This window comes from Labeo rohita, chromosome 4 (assembly GCF_022985175.1).
Source record: "Labeo rohita strain BAU-BD-2019 chromosome 4, IGBB_LRoh.1.0, whole genome shotgun sequence".
Taxonomy (NCBI): domain Eukaryota; kingdom Metazoa; phylum Chordata; class Actinopteri; order Cypriniformes; family Cyprinidae; genus Labeo; species Labeo rohita.
The window spans coordinates 30146746-30174142 of NC_066872.1; the positions used below are offsets into that span (position 1 = coordinate 30146746).

The window sequence follows — 27397 nt, forward strand, 5'->3', positions numbered from 1 at the left end:
AGCATATGCTGGTTTTTCCACCAGGGATATAGTAGTGTATTCATGTCCCTTCCTCTGTTTCTAGCTTTGTTTAGTATTTAATATTAATTTAGTTTTGTAATGTGCCGATATGTCACACAAATGACGAACAAAGCAGATTTCACTTCACAAAACATTCACACTTTAAAGTAGCCTCCATTGATATTATCAGTCATTATTCACTTAATACTCATATTTCATGGCGAGACTGCGTGTCTCTAATGTGGTTATCAGTCAAAGCTCTAGGAAATGACGCGTTCATCCGTCTATGTTCTGATAAATCCCACATCCACCTCCAAATTTGAGATTAAACTCTCTAATAAATGCTAATGTTGCGCCTGCGTGTGTCTGTGAGAGAGAGAGCGAGTGAGAGAGAAGAGAGAGAGAGGTCGTTGCGATCCGTTCCTGTTCATCACTCACACCAGCAGCAGCACCAGCTCGGACCTTATAAACTCTCCATCCCAAATCCTGGAATATCAAACCGAGAATCATGAAATCGGACATAATGTGGATTTATCAAGCTCTTCTGTGTGTCCTGCTCTCTGTGGATGTGGGTGAGTGACCAGCACGTAATGCGCAAGTGAATCCAAACTACGTTATTGATTAACTGATCGTGTTTTAAATCGTGTTGGACACAATGCAAGTATATCACTGTTAGATTGTTTTGAGAAATATTAGATGACTAAAAAGGGCTTCAGCACGTTATGTATTAATAGCTACTTTTGTTTGTTGTTTTTGAAAAATGGGTTAAGTGATGTGTTTGTTTATAAATGCAGTTTGGGGCATATTGGATATTATTTTGTGTATGTCCTGTATTTAAAACTCTCTTTCCTGTGCAAAAACTTACAATGGTGATCAAATACCATATTTACTACAGTAATACTAGTGTAAAACTACAAGCCATCAGTGTCCTGACAAGAAATTAAACAAAATGACAAAAATATTCTGGAGGATCCTTCCTCTGTCTGAAGGAGATGTAGTATTAATGACAAACCGCACTGTAAACTCTCACTCCCAATGCTTTAAAATGAGGTTTAATTAAACTTTATTACCTTTGAATGAAGTTGTTGCAAAGTGGTTACGACCAGTAGGTTACGACCAGCTGTAAGTTCATTGCACTTTTTCAGCTGCTTCGAATGACTTTACTGATGAAGAAACTTGAGCTGAAACCCTAAACTCTTAGAAAAGTGAGATATTATTATAAAAATGACATTTTTACAGTATAGTAGAAACTGTGGTTATCGTGGTAAACTAAGGGGATCCTAAAAAAAAAAAGGAGCTCATCATTTTCTTCACACGTAACAGTTTAAATCAATTTTAAACACAATTTAATAAAAGAATATCCTCCTGACTTTGGGGTGGAAAAACTAAAAATACAAACAATCCAAGGGGGGTTTTAGTATATGTTTAGGGGCCGTGGTTTTTAAACTGTCCCGGTTCACACTAGTGTATGTTTGGTTTGGATTTTGCACAAATCCACTGACCTTTTCTCATGTTTTAGTCTCATAAACTGAAGCCTGAAGATGTTACGTGCATCACGTAGTGCAGAGGATATGGGCTGGTGTGGCCTAGTGGTCAAAGATCTGGGCTGGTAGGTTGTAGGTTCAAATCCCAGAAGTGTTCACTTTGTGGGAGCCTGAAACTGTGAAAGGTTTATAAAAACACCAACATATATGCTACCTTCAGCTCTGTTCCACTGAAGAAACTGATGCTGAACAACAGTGACATGCATCGTTAGATGCGCTACAGCAATGCAACAGACCCTTCCCAGAGTGCACATTTCCCGCAATGGGCAAAAGCACATATGGGGTGAATGGACTCTCTAAAGCGGGCGTTATCGACGTGCTGTGCAACATCTGGACAGAGCCGTTTCTCCCATATTTCACCATTGCAAATATTCACCGGACCAGATGTGCTGCGTAAACACAGAACGAGAAGTTCTTCAAACTTTCACCGAAGCTTTAGGAAAGGAAAGGACATTAGTGAGTCAGGCTGAAACCATTAATGCTGATGTTTCTCTGATGCCCGTCCTCATTGCTACCACAAACATCAGCCCGTTGTTATTTAAGGAAGAGATTTAGCCAAATCTAATAAGCAGGCTGAGAGATAAAGATGCCCCCGACAGGCCAGAAAGAGGAATTTAAAGGAGTCTAATTGGGGCGCTGAAGGAAAAGATCAATGTTTGAAGAGCAGCTCGATGAAATCCAGATGTGTTCAGATGCGACCCAAACATTAATAATGTGTTCTCACCAAAACCGCTTCAGCCACAGGAGTCCGGCAGGAGATTCGGCAGCACTGCACGTGTCTGAAGCAAACTGAGTGTTACCTTACACCGCTGATTTTCAACAGTTTATCAAATCACTTGATAATCAGGGCACCGGGCCCAGGACTACTGCGCAGAGCGGATCCAAGTTCATGCCAACGCTGAGTGAGAGAACAGCATGTGGGAGAGATATGTACACTTCTGTTATCAGATTTTAAATGGGATAGTTCACCCAAAATAAAGCGAGCATGCCGACATTAGTCCATACAAACTTGCATGCTCTATTCCAAGTCTTTGGAAGTCATCTGATATATTTGTCTGAGAAACAGACTGAAATTTAAGTTATTCATTGGTAACATTTGTGATTTAATGATTCTTGAACAATGATTGCTGCAACAAACTGTTTAGTCCAATTTGTGAGCACCTGAAGTGTTTTAAAAGAATGGTCTGGTCAGCTTAGTTCTAATGCCAGATGCTGCCCTAAAGGTGCAGTCACATTTACTGTTGCTTGGTCAAATTTCAAGGTCATTCCAATAGGAATCCAGATGATATGGAGTTTTGTCTGAGGGCAAATATGTTCCCCACATAGATTTCGCTCATGTTCAAGTTGGTCATGCAAATTTGCTGTGCTGACCAACATTCATCTCTACACCACTCACAATGGACACATGACCTGTTTTTGTGTCAAGCGTAGAATTCACTTAAAATTCGCTGATGTTATCTTAGAGGGAGAGCTCAGCCAAAAATAAAAATTAACCCATGATTTACTCACCCTCAAGCCATCCAAGGTGTATATGACTTTCTTCTTTCAGACAAATGCAGTCAGAGTTATATTACAAAAATATCCAAGCTTTATAATGACAGTGAATGGGTGTTGAGATTTTGCACTCCAATAAAGTGCATGCATCCATCACAAAAACGTACTCCACATGGCTCCAGGGGTTAATAAAGGCCTTCTGAAGCAAATCTGTGCATTTGTATAAGAAAAATATCCATATTTAAAACTTTATAAACCAAAATCTCCCGTTTCTGCTAAATGTTGTACGCATGATAGTTTTAAATATGGATATTTTTCTTACACAAACACATCACTTCTCTTCGGAAGGCCATTATTAACCCTCCAGAGCTATGTGGAGCACTTTATATGATGGATGGATGTGCTTTATTGGACTTATATTGGTCTATTGAATCTCAACACCCATTTACTGCCACGTAAAGCATGGAAGAGCCAAGACATTTTGTAATATAACTCCGACTGTATTCGTCTGAAAGAAGTAAGTCATGTACACCTAGGATGGCTGGAAGGTGAGTAAATAATGAGGTAATTTTCATTTTTAGGTGAGCTATCCCTTTAAAGGCCTCTATATACTCAAGTTCTTTTTTATTCTGAACTTAGGGAGCAAAAATAAGTTTGAAATTTGTAGTGCTTACTGTAAGCAAACATCCGAAGTTATCCGTTAGCGCTGAAAGATGTTTAAATGAATATAAGTGCTGCGCCCTTTCCTCACACTTTTCCAGCTTTGCAATTCGGCAACCCAGTGTTGCTTTTTTTGATTTCTGCTATAAAGCAGCTCTTCAGTGTGTTCAGGGTTTTACGCTTAACAAAAAAGATTTCCACATTAAAGAAGGTGGAGCCATCAACTAATCACAGTTTGAAGGGGCTTACCAGTGAAGCTAATATGTCTGGAAAGTTAGATATGGCAAGCTGTTTCGAACTTCCAAAAAGAACATAATTTTGGCCTGATTTTGTTCTAAATGAAATCACACCAGTTTGTTCTTGAAGTATATGGGGAAGTATATGGTAGTTGTTCACTGTGGAGTCCACATCACTGCAAATTAGGCAGAAGCGTGCATTGAAGGTATGCAAATGGGTGAGAACAACCTTTTGAAACCTACATCTAGACTTCAGACGGGCATCACAAGTCCATAAGCCTTAAATACACATGAAGTGCATGAACTTACTGACTGAGTGGTCCGGTTGCTGCCGTTCTCCAGTTAAAAGCTCACTGCAGGGAAGATTATCAGTGTTTTCCTCACACAGAGCATTCATATGACTCAGAACATTTGAGTTGTATACACTACTTTTATAACACAGTAGGACACAATAAGGACATAATTAAGTTTTGGGTGAACTATTCCTGTATGGTCAACATTGCAGATCAGCAAATAAAGAGTGTAAGGAAGATGTTGGACCTAAAAACACTAGAAAGAAGATGTTTTAGTGTTTGAATTACAATGTGAGCTTTGCACATGTATGTAAGCTGACTTTGGGAATGTCCTCGGACCACCAGAGTGCAATGAATCACGAGAGTCTGGGCCCCTCTCACTGGCCTCTCATTCATTTCTGCAAAAGAGACAGTCATAGCAAACGGAAACCTGATTTTGCTAATGTGAAAGGATATAAATGCCGACGAGTCTAGATATGTCTACTCTACTTGCTTTTAAGTGACATAAAAATAATGCATTGTGTTTTATGCTTAAAAAATTTCAACATTGAAATCAGCATATTAGAATGATTTCTGAAGGATCATGTGGAATAATGGCTGCTGAAAATTCGGTTTGGTCATCTTTTTTTAAATAGAAACAGTTATTTTATAAATATAAATAAAAGACAGTTGTTTTAAATTGTAATAATATTTCCCAGTATTACTGTTTTATGTAATAAATGTAGATTTGGTGAGCATAAGAGACTTAGAAACAGGCTACAAAGAGGATGATTATTTAAAATTTAATAAAACTAAAATTCAGGCTTTTTTTTCTTAATAAGTAGCCTGTTTAAATGTACAGCTGATGTAAAACAAAACATTTAAAAATAATGCTATTTAAAAAGTTCTTTCATATGACATTCTGAAGAGGGTAAAATCTGTCAAATTACATCCATTTTAAGTCACAAAGACACAAATTGGGCACAAATGGCACCATTTCCTGAGAACAACCCTTCTGATAATGTGTGTGACAGCTCCCACATGTATGAGATTATGTGTGTACATGTATGTGTGTGTTTTAAGCATCTGCATGTGTGTTTGTGTTTAATCTCCTTGTCTCTTTTGTTCAGAGTGCAGGAAACAGACATTGCAAAGGTATCAGAAAAGTGAAAACAGCCGGCTGCTTTGTACAGACTGTCCGGAATCTCCTCGAATTAAAAATCTTTCGCTGGATGACTGCGCACGCAAATGCAGCAAGAGCAAGAAGTCCTGCAGGTGACACGGAATTTTAAAGGGATAGTTCACCTAAAAAATTAAATTCGGTTATCAGTTGCTCACCCTCATGTTAAGATATTTTGAGTGTCTTGTCCATACAGTTGAAGTCAATTGTTTTGAACCCCAATGACTGGACAAAAACATTCTTCAGATTATCTTCTGAGGAAACAAACTAAGCCATCCAGTTCTGAAATGACATGAGATCATTTTTGGGTGAACAATTGGTTTAACAAATGAGCGAAAGGAGCGAATGTCTTTAGATTTCTTGGTTTTCTCTACTTGCTCCCTTACAGGGCATTCCACTTTGACCACATAAACAAGAAATGTCACTTTCTTCCCTTCGACCGTTTCTCTGAAGGCGCCAAAAGAGAGCGAAAACCCAATTACGACCTTTACGAGAAGAAAGGTAAATATTTGCAGTACCCTTTCGAAGAGGTTCACTCACACTTGACTTTTTACTTTTATGTCTTCTGAAGTTTCCTGGAAATGTCTTGTTGTCATACCGAGCAAATGCCAGTCATATTTATTTAGATCACTGGCTTTAAGTGTAAAATTTCCACTACCCATGTGTAAAATCGCCTCTGTCATTGTAAACAACACATGCTTATGACATTTGGCAGCAAACAAAGTATAAGAAAGCATGACGATAAGTGTTGACGTTAACAAGATGCCATATGTTTATGTTTCCAGCGACAACTGGAGTTGAACAATTAGATTTATGCCATAATTGACAGTAAAACTCTTGTTTGGAGGCTTAAATCACCTCAGGATGTCAAGGAAATGTATAATCTGTAAACAACATTTATCGTTTCAGATTATATGAATATCTGTGTGCTGTATGTTTTTCACAGAGTATGTGAGAGAGTGCATCATTGGGTCAGGTGTCAACTACAAGGGGAGACGGTCGTTCACAAAGACTGGAATTACGTGTCAATCCTGGAACATGTCCATCCCACATGAACACAAGTAAAAATTTAATTTAATTTTATGAAAGCTTTTTTGTTAAAATTTGTCTCAGCCACCCTGTTGAAAAAAACAGCATATGCTGGTAGGTAGGTTTTGATGCTGGTTTAAGCTGGTTCTTTGCTGGTTTATTCTGGTCCTTTGCTGGTTTATGCTGGTCCTTGACCAGCAACATGACCAGCTAAAGACCAGCATAAACCAGCAAAAACCAGCAAATGACCAGCTTAAACCAGCATCAAAACTTACCAAACCAGCATCCCAGCATCAAAGGTAGGTTTTGATGCTGGTTTAAGCTGGTCCTTTGCTGGGTTATTCTGGTCCTTTGCTGGTTTATGCTGGTCCTTGACCAGCAACATGACCAGCTAAGGACCAGCATAAACCAGCAATGAACCAGCTTAAACCAGCAAATGACCAGCTTAAACCAGCATCAAAACTTACCAAACCAGCATCCCAGCATCAAAACATGCCTACCAGCATATGCTGTTTTTTTCACCAGGGCAATAGAAATGTTTTTGAGAAAACAGAAAGATCTTGGTTCCTGAGTGAATCATGTCCTACAACAATGCAGTCTGTGCATTCAAGTAAAGCACAAACAATTTACACTAGTATAAATATCACATCACTTCTATTTACGCTTTGTGTGAATAGCAGCTGTCACTGTTTGCAGTTGTAAACAAGATGCTAATTGTTGCTATTTACACTGTGTGCAAACATTATCTAACAATATTTATACTCAGTGTAAATAGCATTTAAGTTCTATCACACTTTGTGTAAATAGCATCTACCTTTTTTACACTCTGTAAATATCTGCATTTAATAAACGGCGCGTTCAAAGTGAATTGTCGCCTCTGTCTCTAAAACCGCCCACTCCTCTGTAACTTATTCTCTCAGTAAACTCCTCATTTGCAACTTTCATATGGTCTCTGATAGCTAGCAATTTTCGCAACAGTCCACAGTGTTTCTAGCGCAGTCTTAGCCATTAGCTGTTAATCGCCGCCAGCATGCTGGCTGCCAGCAATCGTTGATTAGTCTAGACTGCAGATGAGATTGCTTTCAGGCTTGGTGTTTTGAGAGTCATCTTTCTGACAACAGAAGTTAAGTGGGACTATACGCAGCGATGCTATGACTGAGTGAACACGAGCCAATCTGGTTAATGTGGTCGATTGTTGCCAGGTTCTTGTTAGCCAAGATGTTATTAGCTCTACGAGTTACGCTGCTTACAAGCTGTATAAAGATTTTAGAGGTGAGAGAATGAGAGAAAGATAGAGAAAGAACGAGAGGAGGAGGATTTATGGACTGAAGTCATGTTCTGTCTGCCCTCCAGCTGAGCTCACAAAGCCGCAGACACATTAAAATACGAGCAGCATTCGAGACTAGCGCACAGATGCTAATCCAGACCTTCTCCTCCCTATGGATAACAGTACTTTCCGACTCTGATTCCCTTCGAACCTTTTTCCATGTGATAAGATCTTTTTCTTTCTCAATCTATCCACCAGCACAACGTGTTCACCTGCCCCGTTTATATTCGGCCAAGCCAAATGGGGAGACAGCAGAAAACAATTAGAGAGTAGGTGATGAGTACCAAGTAAATCTTCTTCTGAGAAGGCAAAAAAAATGCAAGCCGTTTTTTTACCAACAAGGTTGGTTCCAGAGCCGGTAGCCAGCCAAAAACAATCCTCCTGCCCAGAAATGCCACTTTTTGAGATGTAAACCTGCTGTACAAACATAAACAAAACATTTCCAATAAATGACCAGTTTCCAACCTATATGACTTCCTAGTGTTGTAAATGGGATTAAGGAAAGTTTAAAGTTTCTGTTCGTATTTCATTCAGGGTGCAGGAGCGTCTGTTGGCAGCAAGAAAGGAATAGCTGGCTAACATCTGTTAGCACAACATCATTAGCTATAGAGCTCTCAGGCCTCATGTGGAACCAGCCACAAGATCCAGATGCAGGAACACAGTCCATTCCAGCACTGCACGCCTTTCGTAACCCAGTTGTTGAAGCAATTCGTCTGCTCGGCATGGCTTTTGTTTAGATGGTATCCTGATTTGGTGTCATTCTAACTTATTTTGATGTTTTAGAAGCAACAGGAATTTTCCAAATCAATATTGTGGTTTAGTTTCAGTTAGATTCAGATCATCAAAGGCTTTTCCCTTTTCCACCAGCCGGAACTGGGTGCTAGTTCAGAGCTAGTGCTATTGCCTGTTCGGAGTTGGTTTGACTGGTGAGCCTCCTAAGAATCAGTTTGCTTTTCCACAGGCTAGAGAGCCAACACAGAGCCAGGTCTTCTGTCACTGAATACGTCTCATCTTCCCTAGCAATGTTAGCGCAGCACAACAAATCCCTGACAGTAAATTGCTGCCTTGTTCTATTTATGATGTATTGACACAAAGTGCGAATTATTTGTGACAACTGTTGCGTCTGGTGTTACTTCTAGACTAGCAATGTTTTGGTGCTACTTACTTACTTTACTGGTTCCAAGCTGGTGCTTTGGAAAGGAAAGGAGGTGATTTGTGACCAATTATGGTGTCCCATACTCAGAATGTGTGCTCTGCATTTCACCTATCCAAGTGCACACAAAACACACACTGTGAACACACAACCGGAGCAGTGGGCAACGCCCTGAGAGTGGTTGGGGGTTTGGTGCCTTGCTCAAGGGTCTCACCTCAGTCGTGAAAGTGCTGGAGAGAGTGCTGGACATTCACTCCCCATACCTACAATCCCTGCTGGACCTTAGACCCGAACTTGTGACCTTTGGGTTACAAGTCCTCTAACCCAGAGGTCTCAAACTCAATTCCTGGAGGGCCGCGGCTCTGCAGAGTTTAGCCCCAACCAGCTCTAACTCACACCTGAAGACCTTGATTAGCTGGATCAGGTGTGTTTGATTAGTGTTAGAGCTAAACTGTGCAGAGCTGAGGCCCTTTAATTATTTAATTATATATATAATAATAATAATATATATAACAATAATAATAACAATAATATATTTAATTATTGCAGGTTTGTGTCATATTCTGAGTTGAATTTTACTGTTTTTATTAATTTTGAGGAATACTGAATCTGTTTTTTTTGTGAGTGAGATGAATTAATGCATGATTTTTCTTAAGATGGGGACAAAAGAGCTTTTAATCAATAAATGGGGCGGAAAGTAACTGGCATTACTTATTTGAAAAAAGTAACTCAGATACTTTCTTGCCAATTAAAAAGTAATGCGTTACTTCACTAGTTACTTGGAAAAAGTAATAATATTACGTAACTCGCTTTGTAATGCAGGGGTGTCAAACTCAGTTCCTGGAGGGCCGCTGCCCTGTAGAGTTTTGTTCCAACCTTGCTCCAACACACATACTATGCAGTTTTCAATTAAGCCTGAAGGACTTGATTAGTTGGATCAGGTGTGTTTAATTAGGGTTGCATCTAAACTCTGCAGGGCTGTGGCCCTCCAGGACCGGAGTTTGACACCCCTGTTGTAATGCGTTACCCCCAACACTGGCTACGACTGCCCCTATTTGGGTGTCGAAAGACAAAGAACTAATTTGAAACTAGGCTCTGGCTCCAAACCAGCACTCAAACTGGAAAAGGGGTAGGAGAGCATTAGTTGGGGCACATTGAACTTTGAGGTTGTTAGCTGGTGCGTGCTGGTTTAGATGATTGATTCAAGTCAACTTGGTAGACCGGAGTCCCTCTAATCTGGCCCAGAGTTTAGCTCCAACCCTAATTAAAGACACTAGAGCAGGCTAATTCAGAACTACTAGAATGTCGGACTGCGTCCGAAAACTGGAAAATGTTGCCTTCGGATGACACATTTCCAATGCGTTCCATTCCGTGATGGTTGAGCTGAAAATATAAAGATGGCATCTGAAAGTTGCAGGTGGTGGTTAGTTTGTGTGTAAATGTATGTTTCTGACCAACTTTTTGCAATTTTGATATTATTTCTTGTGAGAAATCAGTATTATAGTATTTAAATGGGGGCAGCCGTGGCCTAATGTTTAGAGAGTCGGACTTGTAACCCAAAGGTCGCAGCTTCGTGTCTCGGTACTGGCAGGGATTGTAGGTAGGGGGAGTGAATGACAAGTGATCTCTGCCATCTTCCATACTACAACTGAGATGAGACCCTTGAGCAAAGTACCGAACCCCCAACTGCTTCCCAGAAGCCGCAGCAAAAAGTGGGCAGCTGCCCACTGCTCTGAGTATGTGTTCACAATGTGTGCGTGTGTTTGCGTGTGTTTGCATGTGCACTTTGATGGGTGAAATGCAGAGCACAAATTCTTTCCTTGCTAATTCACTTAGTTATCACCAAAGCTCGTTCTATTTTGTTGAAGATCATTAAACCGTTACACTGCCTCAGAAGCATGTCTGAAATCAGTTTCGTGAGGTGCCTTCATGCGCAAACACTGCCTTAGAAGTTATTGCCTGATAAGGCAGTGAGGCAGCAAGTTAGCAGGCAAGGTTTTTGGATGTAGCCTAGATAGGTGAGTTTGATCAAGGTTTGAGCTAAACTCTGCAGGGCAGTGGCCCTCCAGGAACAGATTTGACCAAACATATGCCTTCCATACTGCTTATCATATATAAGACCGTGGGACCTGGTTGACCAGGGTTGTCCAGTCCTGCTCCTGGAGGGCCACTTTCCTGTAGAGCTTAGCGCAAACCTTTTCCAACATACCTGTTTAGAATGATTTGTAATCCAGAACACCTTGATCAGCTTGTTCAGATGTAAAAGGTGGCCCTCCAGAGTAGTGGACACCCCTGTGGGTAGACCAATTTGATCAGCCTGTAGAATGTAGACCAGGGCTCTCCAAACTCTGTCCTGGAGGGCTGATGTCCTGCAGAGTTTAGCTCCAACTTGAGTCAACACACCTGCCTGGAAGTTTCTACCATCCCTAGTAAGACCTTGATTAGCTGGTTCAGGTGTGTCTAATTAAATGTGGAGCTAAACTCTGCAGGACACCGGCCGTCCAGGACAGAGTTTGGGCACCCCTGCTGTAGAGTGTCGTCAACTATCCTGGTCTACTGAAAGACCACCAGATCTCTAGTTCCATCAGGGTGCCAACCAGCTTCATCTGCTCATTTTTGCTGTTGAACAGCATGCCTGTGCAAGCTCTTAAGCTGAATCAGCACTAACACTAAAGGCTGTAAAACACTATGCTAGACACAGAGGAAAACTGGTCATCATACTCTGCATGACTGAGGATCATACAATACCAGACTTCCATGTTGTTCTGATCACAACAAACTCATACAGAAACGTGCACCTTGGACGCGTGACAATTGAAAACAATGTGTTCTAAAATCAACGTTTGATATCTTCCAACTGCATGGAATCATAGTCTGAAGCTAGGCGACTCTGTGTCGCCTTACACTACGCAATTTTCGATGTAATCTGTCAACTCAAATCTGCAGACTGACACTGACTTTTGGCAACTAGCATCAGCTTGTTCGGACTGTAAACTGGGGGAGAAATCATGTAGTGTATTCCAGGCTTAATTTAAAATTCATACTTCTCTTAGCTGACTTTCAGGCTGATCGATCTAGCTTATTCAGTCAGTGTTCCAAAAAAACAGGTGTGTCCTGATCCAGTCCTGCTCCTGGAACACTCTGCAACATTCGTCTCCAACCTCTTCCAACACACCTTCCTGGAAGTTTGAAGTAGTAGTAATTTTGAAGACCTGGATTAGCTAGTTCATGTGTGTTTAATTAGACTTGGAGCTACACTCTGCAGAACAGTGGCCCTCCAGGGGAAGGGCTGGACGCCCTAAAAAAACAGTTTAAATTGGTTGATCACAATTACAGATTTTTTTAAACTCTATCTTACTATATTGTTTTTCAGTTTCAAGCCTGCCAGACACAAAAAGTTTGACCTGCGACAGAACTTCTGCCGAAACCCAGACAATGATCCAAGTGGGCCCTGGTGCTTCACTGAACTCACTGAGACTCGGCACCAGGAATGTGGGCTGCCCCAGTGTTCAGAAGGTTAGATATTTAAGAGTGTCGTATGTCAGTATATTTGTGTTTGTTGTACAGTCTGCATGATAGTGCGCTATTGTTATATGTGCAGTTAGTGTTTGTAATACCTGGTGCATGTATGTTTGTAGTGGAGTGTATGAAGTGTAATGGGGAAACATACAGAGGGCCCATGGATCACACAGAGAGTGGGAAAGAGTGCCAGAGATGGGACTCACAGAAACCTCATAAACACACCTACCAGCCTCACAGGTACACACACACATGCACACACACACACACTCACACACTAATTGTGTGATTTACAACATGCTCTTCTGTATCTATATTCATAGGCATGTAGATAAAGGCCTTGATGACAACTACTGCCGCAATCCCAATAATGACGTGCGTCCATGGTGTTACACGATGGACAAAAACACACCATGGGAGTACTGTAACATCAGTGTGTGTGGTATGTCTACTTTTCCACTTTTATAAAACATTTGCTTTTGGGTTTTAGCTGTATTTCTGATTTTGTTTTGCACTGATTTTGTCTTTTACTAAACTTACATATACTAATGCTCTGAATGCATGTGGTGGAAACCACTCTTCAATCACAGATACTTGCATGTGTGTAATATTTAGTTTAGCCCAGGGATTGTGTACAGGTGCACTGACTCGTCGTAAATCCCATGGTTCAATCGCTACTCCTGTATTTTATCCGTGGCATCTTTCCAATGGAAACTTTTTTTCAATCGCTGATGCTTGGAATTCCTGACATTCTCTCTCCAATTCTCTCGTTTAGACTCAGATAATGATGTGGAAGTGGAGGTGACCACCTCTTGTTATCGGGGTCAGGGAGAAGGTTACAGGGGTACTGTCAATGTGACCCCTGCAGGTGTGACCTGTCAACGCTGGGACGCCCTCTTTCCTCATAACCATTCGTACACACCACACAACTATAAATGCAAGTGAGTCATGCTACACTTATGTATTTTAAACAATATATGAGAGGTGTTTATGCAAGAAAAACATACATTTACAAAACTGTGTTTGTGTCCCATTTAGGGATCTAAGGGAGAACTTTTGCAGAAACCCCGATGGCTCTGAAATTCCCTGGTGTTTCACCACAGACCCAAAAGTACGCAAAGCTTTTTGTACCAACATCCCCAGATGTGAGTCAGAGCGCTCTGACAGCACAGGTGAGCCCACACACACACTTCTTCCACGCTTACACACACTCTCACACGTGTATTGCGCCGCATGGCTAGGAATCATGAACCGTATTTAGCCACATAATGAATTGTGTTGTTCCAAAACGCTTAGCTCATCATAATTTACAAGAATTTTAATGATGAAAGACAAAGATGTTTTGCGCACAGGCGCCATCAAGATCTGGCCTGTAAAGATCTGGCATCCAGCTCTGGTGTGGTTTTTCTTCTGGGTACCCTCACATTCCCCTTCGTCTGTGTCACACAAATGAAAACAAAAGGATTCTTCTGTGCAAATCGTGTAATCTGTTTCAAAATACTGTTAGAATAATCTTTTTTTTTTTCATGTAAATTCCAACTTTATGTTTCCAAAGACACATTTCTTACTAGAAGAGTCCCTTTGAGGTTTCAGGTCAGAGAGACAGGGCAGTGCCTCTCTGGATTCACTCAAACTTCACTCAGATGTTGGCAGAAACAAAAGCTTTTTTCCCTTACATGTTTGCCAACCACCAATTGTAAAGTGGCCCCTGACGTGAAATTGGCCCTCCCCCACTAATAAAATGTTATTTCAGACATGCTTACTTCATGACAGCATGGATACAATCAGCAAATCCATAAATAATCTAAACGTGGAGCTTTGAATAAGCATGGATTGTACTGAAGGTACATGCATGTGTTTATACATGTTAACGTTGTTTATGTTATCTTTATGTCTGTTTTATCTGTGCCCCAGAATGTTATGAAGACAACGGGGAGAGTTACCGTGGTAATTTGTCGAAAACAAGATCTGGTATTCCTTGTGGGCTGTGGTCCGACCACACATTCAGGTACATGTTTCCATGAAATCACTGAAACTGTTTAAAGCTGCCATGTGTCATTTTTTTCAAAGTCAAAAGAAAGTTTTCCATGTTTAAAGAAACTACTATTTGGACCCCAAAAGGATGTCTCTTACTGAAATATGTAGTAGAAAACCCACAAAAGACCCAAAAAATCCATTGTTTTAAACATATTTTGGACTATGGGGGGGGGCGCCATTATTTCGATGATGTCAAATGGTTGCACTCGGTGAGCTACTGGTGCTACCTGTTGGTATTTTTACCACAACACAAGTCGGAAAATAAAATACTGATACGATGACCACGGCTACTGAAAGAGCTTTCAGTTGGTACCTTACCAAATGCCTTACCATTGATTTTCATCATTAAAGGCACTAGACATGAAGATATCGTCTAGCATTTCTTGTCAGGTAGCGCTAGTAGCTCACGGAGTGCAACCATTTCACAGCATCAAAAATAATGCCACCCCCCATAGTCCAAAATATGTGTAAAACAATGTGGATTTTTAAAATAGCGTACATCTTTCATGTTTTCTCTACTACATATTTCAGTAAGAGACTTAATTTATGTAATATCAAACCATACAAACATGTGTTTGCGTAAATGAGCTGTGCAGGTCTTCACTACAGCCTGCCAAAATAAAGTTTTATCTTGAATAAATTATGACAGAAATGCAATACTTTTGTGCAATAGAATATACTCCTGGTAATAATAACAATACAGTTTATTAAAACATTATTTTTTAGGGAACTTCACACAATATCAAATCATTTTTTATTTGTATTTTTAATTTAAACCTCTGTTAATGCAGCTGAAAAATAAAAGCATGTGGACAAGTTTTTTGATGATCAGAATGTTATTAAGCCATTAAAACGGAATAGAAAAAATAAAATGGAATAAGAAGTAAAATAAATACAATTGAATTTGGGAGAAAAAAAACTGAACAGATTTCATTCGGCCCTTATGTCCTAATTGGAAACAGTCAATGTTTTTGAAATTCCATTTGGTGACTACAGTAACGACTCCACTCCAAATCAAGGTCTGGGTGTACTTTATTGACTCTTCCGATGATGACAATAACGTGGACATTGTGCGGACCATAGTGGAACGCAGAGAGCCGAAGTATACGTTAGTCTTTGGTCACTCACGATGCTCCATTCCAGTTAGGATGGTGTCTTGAAGGCAGCTGTCTATGTAGGCAGTGAGGCAGTTCACTAGGTTTTGAAATATTTAGCGATTTTTTGCACTTTTGCTCTCTTGTGGGTTCCTGTTGACTCTTGGAACGAGTTTTCTTTGTAGAAGTCATATATTAGCAGTGATGTTGAGTTTGTTTTGAAAGGCGGTTATCAGGCAGTATTACAACATTGAAAGAGAACTGAGGCAGTGATAACAAACAGAGAAGGGAGAGCCAGGCCGATCATATTCATCACTGATAGACTGAGGACAGAAAATACCACACACTGTTCCTCGGGAGACAAATGTCCCATAAAGCAGCTCGCTCAGCATCCTGTAGTCCCTCAGCTCGGGCGAAGCTGTTAACATCACTTAATTTACAGGAATTTTAAAAGCCAAAATGGCACAGACAGATGGACATGTTGCAGGAGTGACCTCTGACCCCAGGAAGTGCTGTCCCCCGCTCTCAAAACACGGGCAGATCAAAGCCAATCAGCTTCTTCAAATGGCGTCCAGCCAGCGAGTCTGCCTCACATAGGGTCGAAAGGTTGTCTCTGAGAAAACTCAACGTTGGCTTGTTCAGCGGTCACCGGGGACGAGAAATTACCTCTCCACTCTATCACTCTTTGCTTCCTATACATTTTTCATTCGGGGTTTTCAGCCCCTGCGATCCGAGGGCTGTCTGTCTCGCTCTAGGATTTATTTTCTTTGTAAGTCAACTCTGTAGAAGTCGCTTGGCGTGCAGTTTCGGGCTGGCTCGTGTGTAGCCTTGAGGACAGGTGGTGTAATACGCAGAGCCGCAGTGACTGTTCTGAGTTCATTCTTTCAATCTTTTATGGGTGCTGGAGGGATGATATTAATATGATTCCTTCTTTGAACATCTTGTCACACAATGACATACGAGTCAACATTTCCATTCCTTTTGCTGGCCCGTTTCTCTGAACTGAGTAGCTGATTTCCTGTTCTTTGTTTTTTTGTGTGTGTAGGAGAGACACGCAGTCAGCGAAGGCCAGCGCGGGCTTAGAGTTGAACTTGTGCAGGAATCCAGACCGAGATAAGCACGGGCCATGGTGTTACACATCCAACTCCTCCATTCCCTGGGACTACTGCGGACTAGAGCGATGTGAGTTTCCTACTTCTTGTTTCTCTCCTCTTTTCCCTGGTTAAAAGACCTGTGTAGACCCGCATGGATCTTCAAACTGGTTGAGGTTGGATTCTAGTTTGATGGTGGCTAGCATATATATCATGTTTGCCAACATTTTACCTGGTGGTCTATCCATATATTAGTCTGTCTGTCTGTCTATTCATATGTCAGTCTGACTGTCTGTCTGTCTGTCTTTGTGTCTGTCTGTCTGTCCATGTGTCTGTCTGTCTGTCTGTCTGTCTGTCTGTCTACCCAAATATTAGTCTGTCTGTCTCTCCATATGTCAGTCTGTCCGTCAGTCTGTCTGTCTGTCCATATGTCAGTCTGTCTGTCCATCCAAATATTAGTCTGTCTGTCTGTCTCTCTATATGTCATTCTATCTGTCTATCCATTTGTCAGACTGTCTGTCCATCCAAATATTAGTCTGTCTGTCTGTCTCTCTATCTGTCATTCTATCTGTCTATCCATTTGTCAGACTGTCTGTCTATCTGACTGTCTATCCATTTGTCAGTTTGTCTGTCCATCTGTCTGTCTATCCATTTGTCAGTCTGTCTGTCTGTCTATCCATTTGTCTGTCTGTCTGTCTGTCTATCTATCCACATGTCAGTCTGACTGTCTGTCTGTCTATCCATATGCCAGTCTGTCTGTCTGTCTATTCATTTGTCTGTCTGTCTATCCATATGTCAGTCTGTCTGTCTATCTATATGTTAGTCTGTCTATCCATATGTCAGTCAGTCAGTCAGTCTGTCTGTCTATCCATATGTCAGTCAGCCTGTCTGTCTGTCTGTCTATTCGTTTGTCTGTCTGTCTATCCATATGTCAGTCTGTCTGTCTATCTATATGTTAGTCTGTCTATCCATATGTCAGTCAGTCAGTCAGTCTGTCTGTCTATCCATATGTCAGTCAGCCTGTCTGTCTGTCTGTCTGTCTATTCGTTTGTCTGTCTGTCTATCCATATGTCAGTCTGTCTGTCTATCCAAATATTAGTCTGTCTGTCTCTCCATATGTCAGTCTGTCTGTTGGTCTATCCATATGTCAGTCTGTCTGTCTATCTGACTATCTATCCATTTGTCAGTCTGACTGTCTGTCTGTCTTTCTATCCATATGTCAGTCTGTCTGTCTCTCTGTCTGTCTATCCATATGTCTGTCTTTCTGTCTCTCCATATCTAAGTCTGTCTGTCTGTCTGTCGGTCTATCTGACTGTCTATCCATTTGTCAGTCTGACTGTCTGTCTGTCTATCCATATGTTAAGTCTGTCTATCTGACTGTCTATCCATATGTCAGTCAGTCTGTCTGTCTGTCTGTTTGTCTGTCCGTATGTCAGTCTGTCTATCCATATGTTAGTCTGTCCATCTGTCTGTCTGCCTTTGTATACATCATCCATTCATCTATCCATCCATCCATACATTGTCAGCCTATATGTTTATCCATCTATTCATTCATTCATCCATCTGTCCTTATATCTGGACTTTTTCCTGTACTAGTTAAAAACTACTTATATTGTAGTTATATTAATTTTTTTGATATGCAGTAAAATTTCTACTTCCATCTTTTCCTGTAAGTCCTACATTCTACAACCTAATTTCAAATTCAGCAGTCCAGTTGGAATGTAAAACACATTCTCAATTTAATTTTGAATGGCATACAGCTCTGTTTAAGATGACAGACAGGGTCTCTTGACCTCCACTCCAGGGCTGTTTTGTCATTATTTGTAGCTTTCAAAGCCTGTTGGATGATATGTGCTGAGTTTGTGTCTGTGGTTATTGTCTCCTAAAACAAGGCGTCACACTGTAATGCTAGACAGATGCAGTCCTCTTCATCTTTGTGCCCATAATGTGTCACTGCAGCTGAATTTTTTATAATTTCGTTTCATGCACTTTTGTGATGGTGTGCTAGTGCATGTTGATGATGAATGACAAGTTGTTTGTGTAGGCTTGGCAAAACAGGAAACGTTCTGGGTATAGTACCATGATTATATTTAGGTTTATACAAATTACATTTGAATCTTTTTAAGTTTTAACAGTGTGACCATTTTAATTGATGAAAATATGTATTACATTTTTATTTTTATTACATCTTATTTATATTTAAACAAGATGTTTCATTATAATATTTTAGTGCTGGTTTTGAGAGAAAACTAACATGTAATGTCTTTCGTTATTATTCAGGTAAATCAGTGTCATCTGATGACCATCAAAAGAGTAAGTTTATGTGATTATATTTTATTTTTTAGGAGATAACAATCATATAGTGGTTCTCAGTTGGTAGATTGCTGGCTTATTGTGGTCACAGATACCAAAGAAACAATGAAAATGCTAAATGCTAAATGCAAATAATGTAATAAAACATGTAAGCGCTAGTCAAAATGAAGCCATATCTACAAGTGTCCTATTGATTTGTAAAGACTATGATTAATTTGCTTATTACATTTGCTCAAAATGTACATATTGATCACTTTTTTTTTCTTTTTTTTTGCTATTAATGCTATTAATTTAGCATATTTTTGGGCCTGTGCAGTTTTGTGCTTTTATGTTCGATGTAAAATCTAGGTCCTGAAACCTCTCAGCTATGATATTCTATAGTGCACATACAATGTGTCTTGCAAAAAAATATATATTTTTAATGTATTATCTTTTTCATGAAGTCTACAGTTACCTTTTTTGTTCTCAGCAGGCGGAGGACCAAAACCATCTTGTTTTATACACAAAACCACACGGATTGTTGGGGGGATGCAGGTGCAGCGGGCAGAGGATGGAAGCTGGGTGGTCAGCATACAAAAAGGGTACGCACTTCCTGTTCAATCAGTATAAAGTATTATGTATAATCTAAGTCATTTTACAGTAATCTAAACAAATTATAGCAAATAAGCAGATAAAAAGAATACTGTGATGTTTTAAATATTAAATATACACAAAAATGGTAAGACTTAAATGAACTGGTTTAAAATATTATATAACATCAGTAAAAGAATGTAAATACGCATGCTGGTGCAGAGCAAGTATGGACTCACTGCTGTTCAATGAATAGGTATATAGACTGATCTAGGCAGATCTAGACAGGTGGAGCTGGGGGAGGCGGAAGGTTTCAGAGGAAATCTTATAGCGCAACACAGGACCAGTTACAGCTAATTGAACCAGACTATTTAAATGTTGAGCAAGCAATATCATAGACTTCAAAATCAGCAGGGGCCATCTGACTTGTGCCATGTAGGAAATTATGTGATTGCTAGCAGATTGCATGTAAACCATCTGGAGTTTCATGACTGAACTAGAAATGCATGCCTTTTTAAATCAGGTAAAAATCTCAGGAAGAGCTCTTTTAGGTAACAATTGCAGATTACAACCTTGTACAATGTACAGTATTGCGATAAAAGTTAAGGAAAAGTACAGTCTCTGTTGGGGGAAAGTTTGATTTACAAAATATCAAATTTACTTATTTGGATTGTACATGCGGAATGACTTAAAAAAGGTTAAAAAACATTTGCAACTTATGTGGAACACTAAAATATTGTTTATAGTTCAATAAATATTATATAGATAGATATTTGTCTAAAATAATTAATGTTAATAACTAGAAAATGTAGAAAAAATACTATTTAAAGTGTGGGGTATAGTAATTCCTGTAGCCCTAACGACACATTCTGATTGGTTTTCCTCCTGCAGGAACAGACATTGGTGTGGTGGCTCTCTCATTAGAGAAGAATGGGTTCTGACTGATCAACAGTGCTTCTCTACCTGGTAATCCTTCCATACAACCCATCTTACATCCACTATCAACTAGTCACTCTTGTCAATACAAAGCACATTTGAGTTTTCTTTATTCTTGGGCGTGCATGATTCTGGCTCATCCCGGCCTTGTGTTCCCATCTGTCAGTTGATGTTTTCTATGAGACGTGCGGATCCAGAGTTTCCGGTTTAAGAGAGAGTAGTGACAGATCCGCTTGAGTTGTGACTGATGGCTCTCTGCTCTGTCAGTGGTGCATCTGTTTAGACTCTGCGTTCGGCTGCATGATATACGCCTGTGGATCTGCTTCAGTGGCACTTGAGTGAAAACCTGCTGGCTCTGTTTAGTTTGAGGGGGAACGGGGGGACAGAAGGAGAACGAGAGCGAGCGTGTCTGGCTTTTCGATCATCTCTACATTCCCCAGATCCGCTCCCTGGTGGGTTCAGCTATCTTGTGCTTCGCATGAAGACACAGGCCGGGCTGGACGTTAGAACTGACCTCTGCGGCTTGATCAGAACTGGAGATGACTTTACCAGGGATGCTCGCCAACTTACATATCTCACGCTTGTAGAAGTCTTCTCCGCTCTGTCTGCGATCCACATTAGATTGTATATTTTCAGAAGGCTCAAATGACTTATCAGCATTCTTAAGTTGCATACTTTACTTGTCATGTAAATTCTGTACTTGACATATATGCTTATATATAGTGTTTCTCACGCGTTCCTCAGCGTTCCTGACCTCTCCGAGTACACCGTGCAGGTGGGGCTTCTTCATCTCAATGCGTCCACTGGCACACAGGGTCTCCGGATCGCACATGTGGTCTGCGGGCCCGAGGGATCCAACTTGGCCCTGCTCAAACTCACAACGTAAGTGCATTTATCCATCTGCCTATTCATCTTCTCATCCATCCAGCCATCCTTATGGTAACTCATAGTCTTATGCCCAGGCCTGCCCCTCTCTCTGAGCATGTGCGAACTGTGCTGCTTCCTGTCGCAGGATGTGCTGTTGCAGAAGGCACCTACTGCCTCATGTATGGCTGGGGAGACACTAAAGGTACTATTCTATTCCATAGCCACCTATAAAGGGACAGTTCACCCAAAAATGAAAATTCTGTCATTAATTACCCCTTAATTTTTTTTAATAATGTTGATGCCTTATGTTAAACTGCCGTAAAATGTTTACTTGCTTGTATATTGTGAGTATACCGTGGCTTGCAAAAGTATTCATACCCCTTAATTATTTTTATTATGTTGATGCCTTATGTTAAACTGCAGTGAAATGTTTACTTGCTTGTATATTGTGAGTATATCGTGGCTTGCAAAAGTATTCATACCACTTAATTTTTTTAATTATGTTGATGCCTCATGTTAAACTGCAGTAAAATCTTTACTTGCTTGTTTATTATAAGTATACCATGGCTTGCAAAAGTATTCATACCCTTCAATCACATCAATCATACCCTATAATGGAAAAGCCAAAAACTGGTTCTTAACATCTTAGCTAATTTATTTTAAAAAAATCATCAAACATTTCTGGAGAAACCTGAAAGTGTCTGCAAGACCCCATCCAAGCTGACAGGGCTTGAGAGGTAAAGAGGTGAGGTGAAGAATGGCAGATAACTGCCAAATGTTGATGTGCTAATCTTGTTGCATCATACCCAAAAAGACTTGAGGCTGTAAAGGTGCTTCAGCTAAGTACTGAGTAAAGGGTATGAATACTTATGCAATGTACTTGTTTCGTTTTTTTTTTTTTTTTTAAATAAATTTATGAAGTTGTGACAATTTTGTTTTTGCTTTTGTCATTATGGTGTATGGAATGTAGATTGATGTGGAAAAACATAAGGTGATTAAAAAAAAAATGAAGGGGTATGAATACTTTCGCAAGGCACTGTATTAAGCCTTAAATACATTAATTTTTAATCAAATAATAATATCTAATAATATAAAATATATATTATAGTTAATCTGAACTACATTATCATCTTATTTACTTAAATATTTTCCACAAAGAAATTTGCTTTTTAAAATGGCAGTATCAAATATACAAATCTACAAAATCTTAAAACCCTAGTTTTCAAAACACAGCTGGTCTCGATAATAATCATTTTTTCTTCATGTTTGTATCTTGTGGAACAAGAACAAGATCCACAAATAAATATTTCATGTGTCTCTACATCATTAAAATACACACCAGTGCAAACTAAGCATTCTTAGCTCATATTTAACTCATTTTCCCAAACCCCTGCTGACTTATTTAGACACATAGAGCGAAATAAATAAAGATAATTGATTTTGCATTCAAACTTTTCTGGACCATTACATTTCTATTACAGCTGACCCTTTGACCTCTCTACTAGGCACAGGTCACGAGGGCAGTCTGAAAATGGTGGGACTTCCGATCATCAGCAACAAGAGGTGTTCCCAAAGCCACAAGGGTATTCTGCCCATCACAGAGACCAAAATCTGCGCCGGAGGCAAGCGAGATCAAGGCGTTTGTGAGGTACGAGTCAAATCCTGTATCATTTCAGACGACAGTGTTTGTTTCCTTTGTTCTTATCGATTCACATCTTACAGAAAGACTACGGCGGACCGTTGGTGTGCCAGGAAGGAGAAAGCAAGGTCATAGTGGGCGTAAGCATCAACGGACGCGGATGCGCCGTCGCCAGACGTCCTGCCGTCTTCGTCAATGTGGCTTTCTACTCCGAATGGATCCGCAAAGTCTTCAAATACTATTCAGACATGGAAATAAGTTACTAGATTATTGTTTTTTCCACAGATGTGGTGAATAGAACTCATGGTGCGTGGCGGTTTTTAGCATCTACAAAATGAAGACCATGGTTGCTGTATTATTGGTATACAAACAACTTGGAAGCCGGAGGTTAGTTTGTTTTTTAGCTTAAATTAAAGCCACTGGAACGGAAAGGTTGCAAGACAATAATATCTGATGTTCTCACAAACAAACTGCAGACATCAGACATTATTTTTTAAACCAACAAATGGAGGAAGTGACAACTTCTGAACTCTGTAGGAGGTTGTTGTGGCTGGTGATTTAGCCCTTATAAATGAAGGACAGATGGATAAACGACTAAAGAAAAGCAATTAGAAGAAACTGTGGTGTTAATCCATATGAACATATTTGTCTCAGACCAGAGCAGATGTTGTTCTAAATGTCATTCCCTGGAGATACTTGAAGATGACAATAACCCAACGTTTTCAGACAGGACGGAGCTTTTGTTTTTCACTCGGGTGCCCTTTTTTAGCCATTATCAGTTGATTCATTTTTATTCATTGTTTGTCATTTTGAAGGCATTTCAGGTGCAACTTGTTCCGTTTTCAAACTACCACTTTTCGAATCCGATTCAGAGCAGCAATCCGCACTGCGGCCGGTATACATACCTGAATGGGATGTTTCAACACACTTCCAGAAGGGTTCAGTGACGTCTAACGTTTCGCACCTTGCCTTTCTCCAGTTTGGAGCGTTCTGTGGCCCCTTTGGGGCTGTTTCGTGTACTGCACTCCAAAGAGTGTGCTAATGTCACTCTATACATCCGTAGGTCTTATAGATCTGAAATTACAAACATCTGAAGGTCTTTCCTTTCACATGGTGTAATATATCTGTCAGTGTTGTCTTTTTTTTTTTACGCAGTTCGCGAAGTATTTATTTATATCTTTTATAGATCGACCAAAATCGTGGCATTTCATCCTCAACAAGTGTTTATTGTGTTTAATCTGGCGTGTAGATTTGAAACATAACATTTGTAAACAAAACATACGGACGATATGTCTTTAAAGGAAAATATTGGTTCATAACGGAGTGTTTTGACTCAAAGACGGCTCCCCGAAGGTTTATAAGCCTGTGGAGGGTCTTTTAGGTCTACGTTTAGCCAAAAGTGCAAAGATACTTAATCACACTGCATTTCTAAATAGAGTAATGCAGTCGACAATGGGCAGGGTAACTGTTTTAACTAATTGTGTTTTATTGTAAATATTATGTTCGCTGTGTATATGAGGTGCCTGTTTTTTTTTTATCAGTTTTCACACTTGTTTTCACACTTGTTATGTAACCGGTTAACACCGGTTTTGTGATTTCCTCTTTGCGCTGCTGCCGTCAATGGTCTTAATATTGAATATCTTGGCTGCTGTTATTTTAACACTATTTTTATAGACTGTTTTGTATTTTTTTGTACTTTTTAAATATAAGTAAATATACCTGTGACATTTTTTATTGGTAAATAATTAAAACCTTTTTTAAAAGCCTCTTTTTGGTCATTTGTGGTATTGCAATTCCCACTCACAAGTACTGTTAACTAAAAGTGTTAAAAATTGATTTTGTTAATTGAAATGAAGCTAATATAAATATTAGATAAAGATAAAACATGTGTCTTGGCAACTAATTGAAAGAAGTGAAATGAAGTACCTTACTAAATATATATATATATATATATATATATATACATATATATATATATATATATATATATATATATATATATATATATATATATATGTATATATATATATATATATATATATACACATATATACATATATATGTGTATGTATATATATATATATATATATATACATATATATATATATATATATATATATATATATATATATATATATATATATATATATATATGATTTTGAAAATATAAAGAAAGCTTTTTTGTAGTAAATAAATAAATAATGGAAATAAATAGATAATGGAAATTACAAAAGCACATAGCAAAATAACTAAAACTTAATAAATAAATAAATAATGATTTTGAAAATATAAAGAAAGCTAATCCAATTTTTTTATTTATTATTTATTTATTTATTGGTGATTTGTAGTATTGCCACTCACCTCAAAAATGTATTTTATGAATTAAAATAAAGTTAATATAAATATTAGATAAACATAAAAAATGTGCCTTGGCAACTAACTGAAATAAGTTGAAGTACCTTAAAAAAACAAAACAAAAAAATAAATAAATAAAATAAAGCTTTAAAAAAATAAATAAATAAATAATGAAAATTACAAAAGCAAAATGAGTACATATTGAAAATCAAATTAAAAATAATTGTAAATAGTTAAATAGTTATTAGTAGTAGTAGTAGTAGTAGTAGTACTTTTTTGATAATTTGTAGTTTTGCAGTTCCCACTCACCCACCTCAAAACTGATTTTGTTAAAAATAAAATAAAGCTTTTAAAAAGAATTAATTAATTAAATAAATAAATAAATAAAGCACACAGCAAAATGTAAAAATAATAAATAAATAAAAATAAATAAATAAATAACGCTAATCCAAAAATTATTTCTTTTAAATAATTATTTCTTTAAAATAAAGGCCATATAAATATTAGATAAACATAAAAAATGTGCCTTGGCAACTAACTGAAATAAGTTGAAGTACCTTAAAAAAACAAAACAAAACAAAAACCTAAAAATAAAGCTTTAAAAAAGAACTAAATAAATAAATAATGAAAATTACAAAGGCAAAATGACTAAATAAGATAAACATAAAAAAATGTGCATTGAAAACTAACTGAAATAACTTGAAGTACTGTAACTAAAAATAAAGCTTTAATTAATAAACAAATAAATAATGAAAATTACAAAAGCACATAACAAAATGAATAAACATTATAAAAATATAAAATTAAAAATAATGATTTTGAAAATATAAAGCAAGCTAATACAAAAGGGTTTTTTTTTTTTTTTTTTTTTTTTGCAATTCCCACTCACCTCAAAAATCTGATTTTGTGAATTTAAATAAAGTTCATATAAATATTAAATAAACATAAAAATGTGCATTGGTAACTAACTGAAATAAGTTGTTGTAACTAAAAGAAAAAATAAAGCTTAAAGAAAAAGAAAATAAAGCTTAAGAAAAAAATGTCAAAAGCACATAACAGTTGGTAATTTGTAGTGTTGCATTTTTATTGGTAATAAAAAAAAAATAAAAATAATATAAAAATGACAAAGCACATAACAAATTGACTAATTTTGAAAATGTATATAGAAAGCTAATCCAAAACAAATTGACTAAAACTTTTTTAGAAATAGAAATTTAAAGAAAGCTAATCCAAAATATTCAAAAAATTACATTTATACATTTAGCAGATGCTTTTCTCCAAGACAACTTAGTAGAAAGTAGTAGTACTTAAATAACACTGCTATTAAATGAAAAAAAGGCTGATCATTTGATATGCTAATGAATTTGTACTTTCCACAGCCTAATGGTTTCCATTTGCTCAGATCTGATGTTTCATCCCGAGTGAGTGTCGGTTTGCTTTCAGCAGGTTGTGTTCAGGCGAACCATAGCTGATGAATACAACCTCCTCTATGGGCGATACAAAAGGACGTGTGATGAAAAAAAGGTCACGCAGACCCAAACCAATAGTTTCCTGTTTCCTTCAGGGCTCTTAAATCAGCAAGGGTCAAAGGTCAAAGTTCAACCTGTTGAAAAGCGAACTGAATTCATAAAGCATTTACTTGAGTCAAACGGGAGCAGGCGGACAGTATGTTGAAGCAATCATGGACGAGCTTTCATGAATAAGCCGTTTCAGCTCCAGCTCCGTGATGGATTTTCGCGGCCATGCGAGGTTAAACTAATACACCTGATTCAATTAATCCAGCGACGGCTGATTATTGTTGAATCAGATGTGTTAGTTCAAGGCTGGAACAAATTATGCTGTTGTGGGGTCCCAGAGGACAAGAGTTGGAAACCACTGGAACAGACACAAGGCGTCTGATCTTCTATAGGACTCCGATGTACAGTAAAACAGAGGTTTTGTGTTTAAATCACGAGAAAACCACATTTCCACTCCAAAATCTCTAAGAGACTAATCATTTGAAGTCGTTTCTTTGCTTCAGTGGTTTGTTAACTGCGCGTATAATGACTCTCTCCAATCTTTTATTTATTTCTGAGCATCTT

At 38.5% G+C, this 27397-nt stretch overlaps 1 protein-coding gene across 1 annotated transcript; it reads left to right on the forward strand.

The window, feature by feature from the left end:
• Positions 1-450: 450 nt before the first annotated feature.
• hgfa (hepatocyte growth factor a) lies at positions 451-24675 on the forward strand. The gene is made up of 18 exons (XM_051107107.1): positions 451-572; positions 5337-5481; positions 5775-5887; positions 6333-6447; positions 12269-12411; positions 12534-12654; positions 12738-12856; positions 13190-13355; positions 13453-13586; positions 14329-14422; positions 16591-16727; positions 18917-18949; positions 19422-19530; positions 20411-20485; positions 21200-21337; positions 21418-21524; positions 22828-22970; positions 23045-24675. Exons 1-18 carry the CDS (start codon positions 509-511, stop codon positions 23225-23227), a joined length of 2139 nt encoding a protein of 712 aa, XP_050963064.1. The 5' UTR covers positions 451-508; the 3' UTR covers positions 23228-24675.
• Positions 24676-27397: the final 2722 nt, after the last annotated feature.

Excerpts from the sequence above, each read along its gene's own strand:
- hgfa (XM_051107107.1), top strand. The coding sequence starts at position 509 with ATGAAATCGGACATAATGTGGATTTATCAAGCTCTTCTGTGTGTCCTG. Across the intron at positions 12,857-13,189 it reads CTGTAACATCAGTGTGTGTG|ACTCAGATAATGATGTGGAA; the intron begins GTATGTCTACTT and ends TCTCTCGTTTAG. Across the intron at positions 21,525-22,827 it reads TGGCTGGGGAGACACTAAAG|GCACAGGTCACGAGGGCAGT; the intron begins GTACTATTCTAT and ends CCTCTCTACTAG.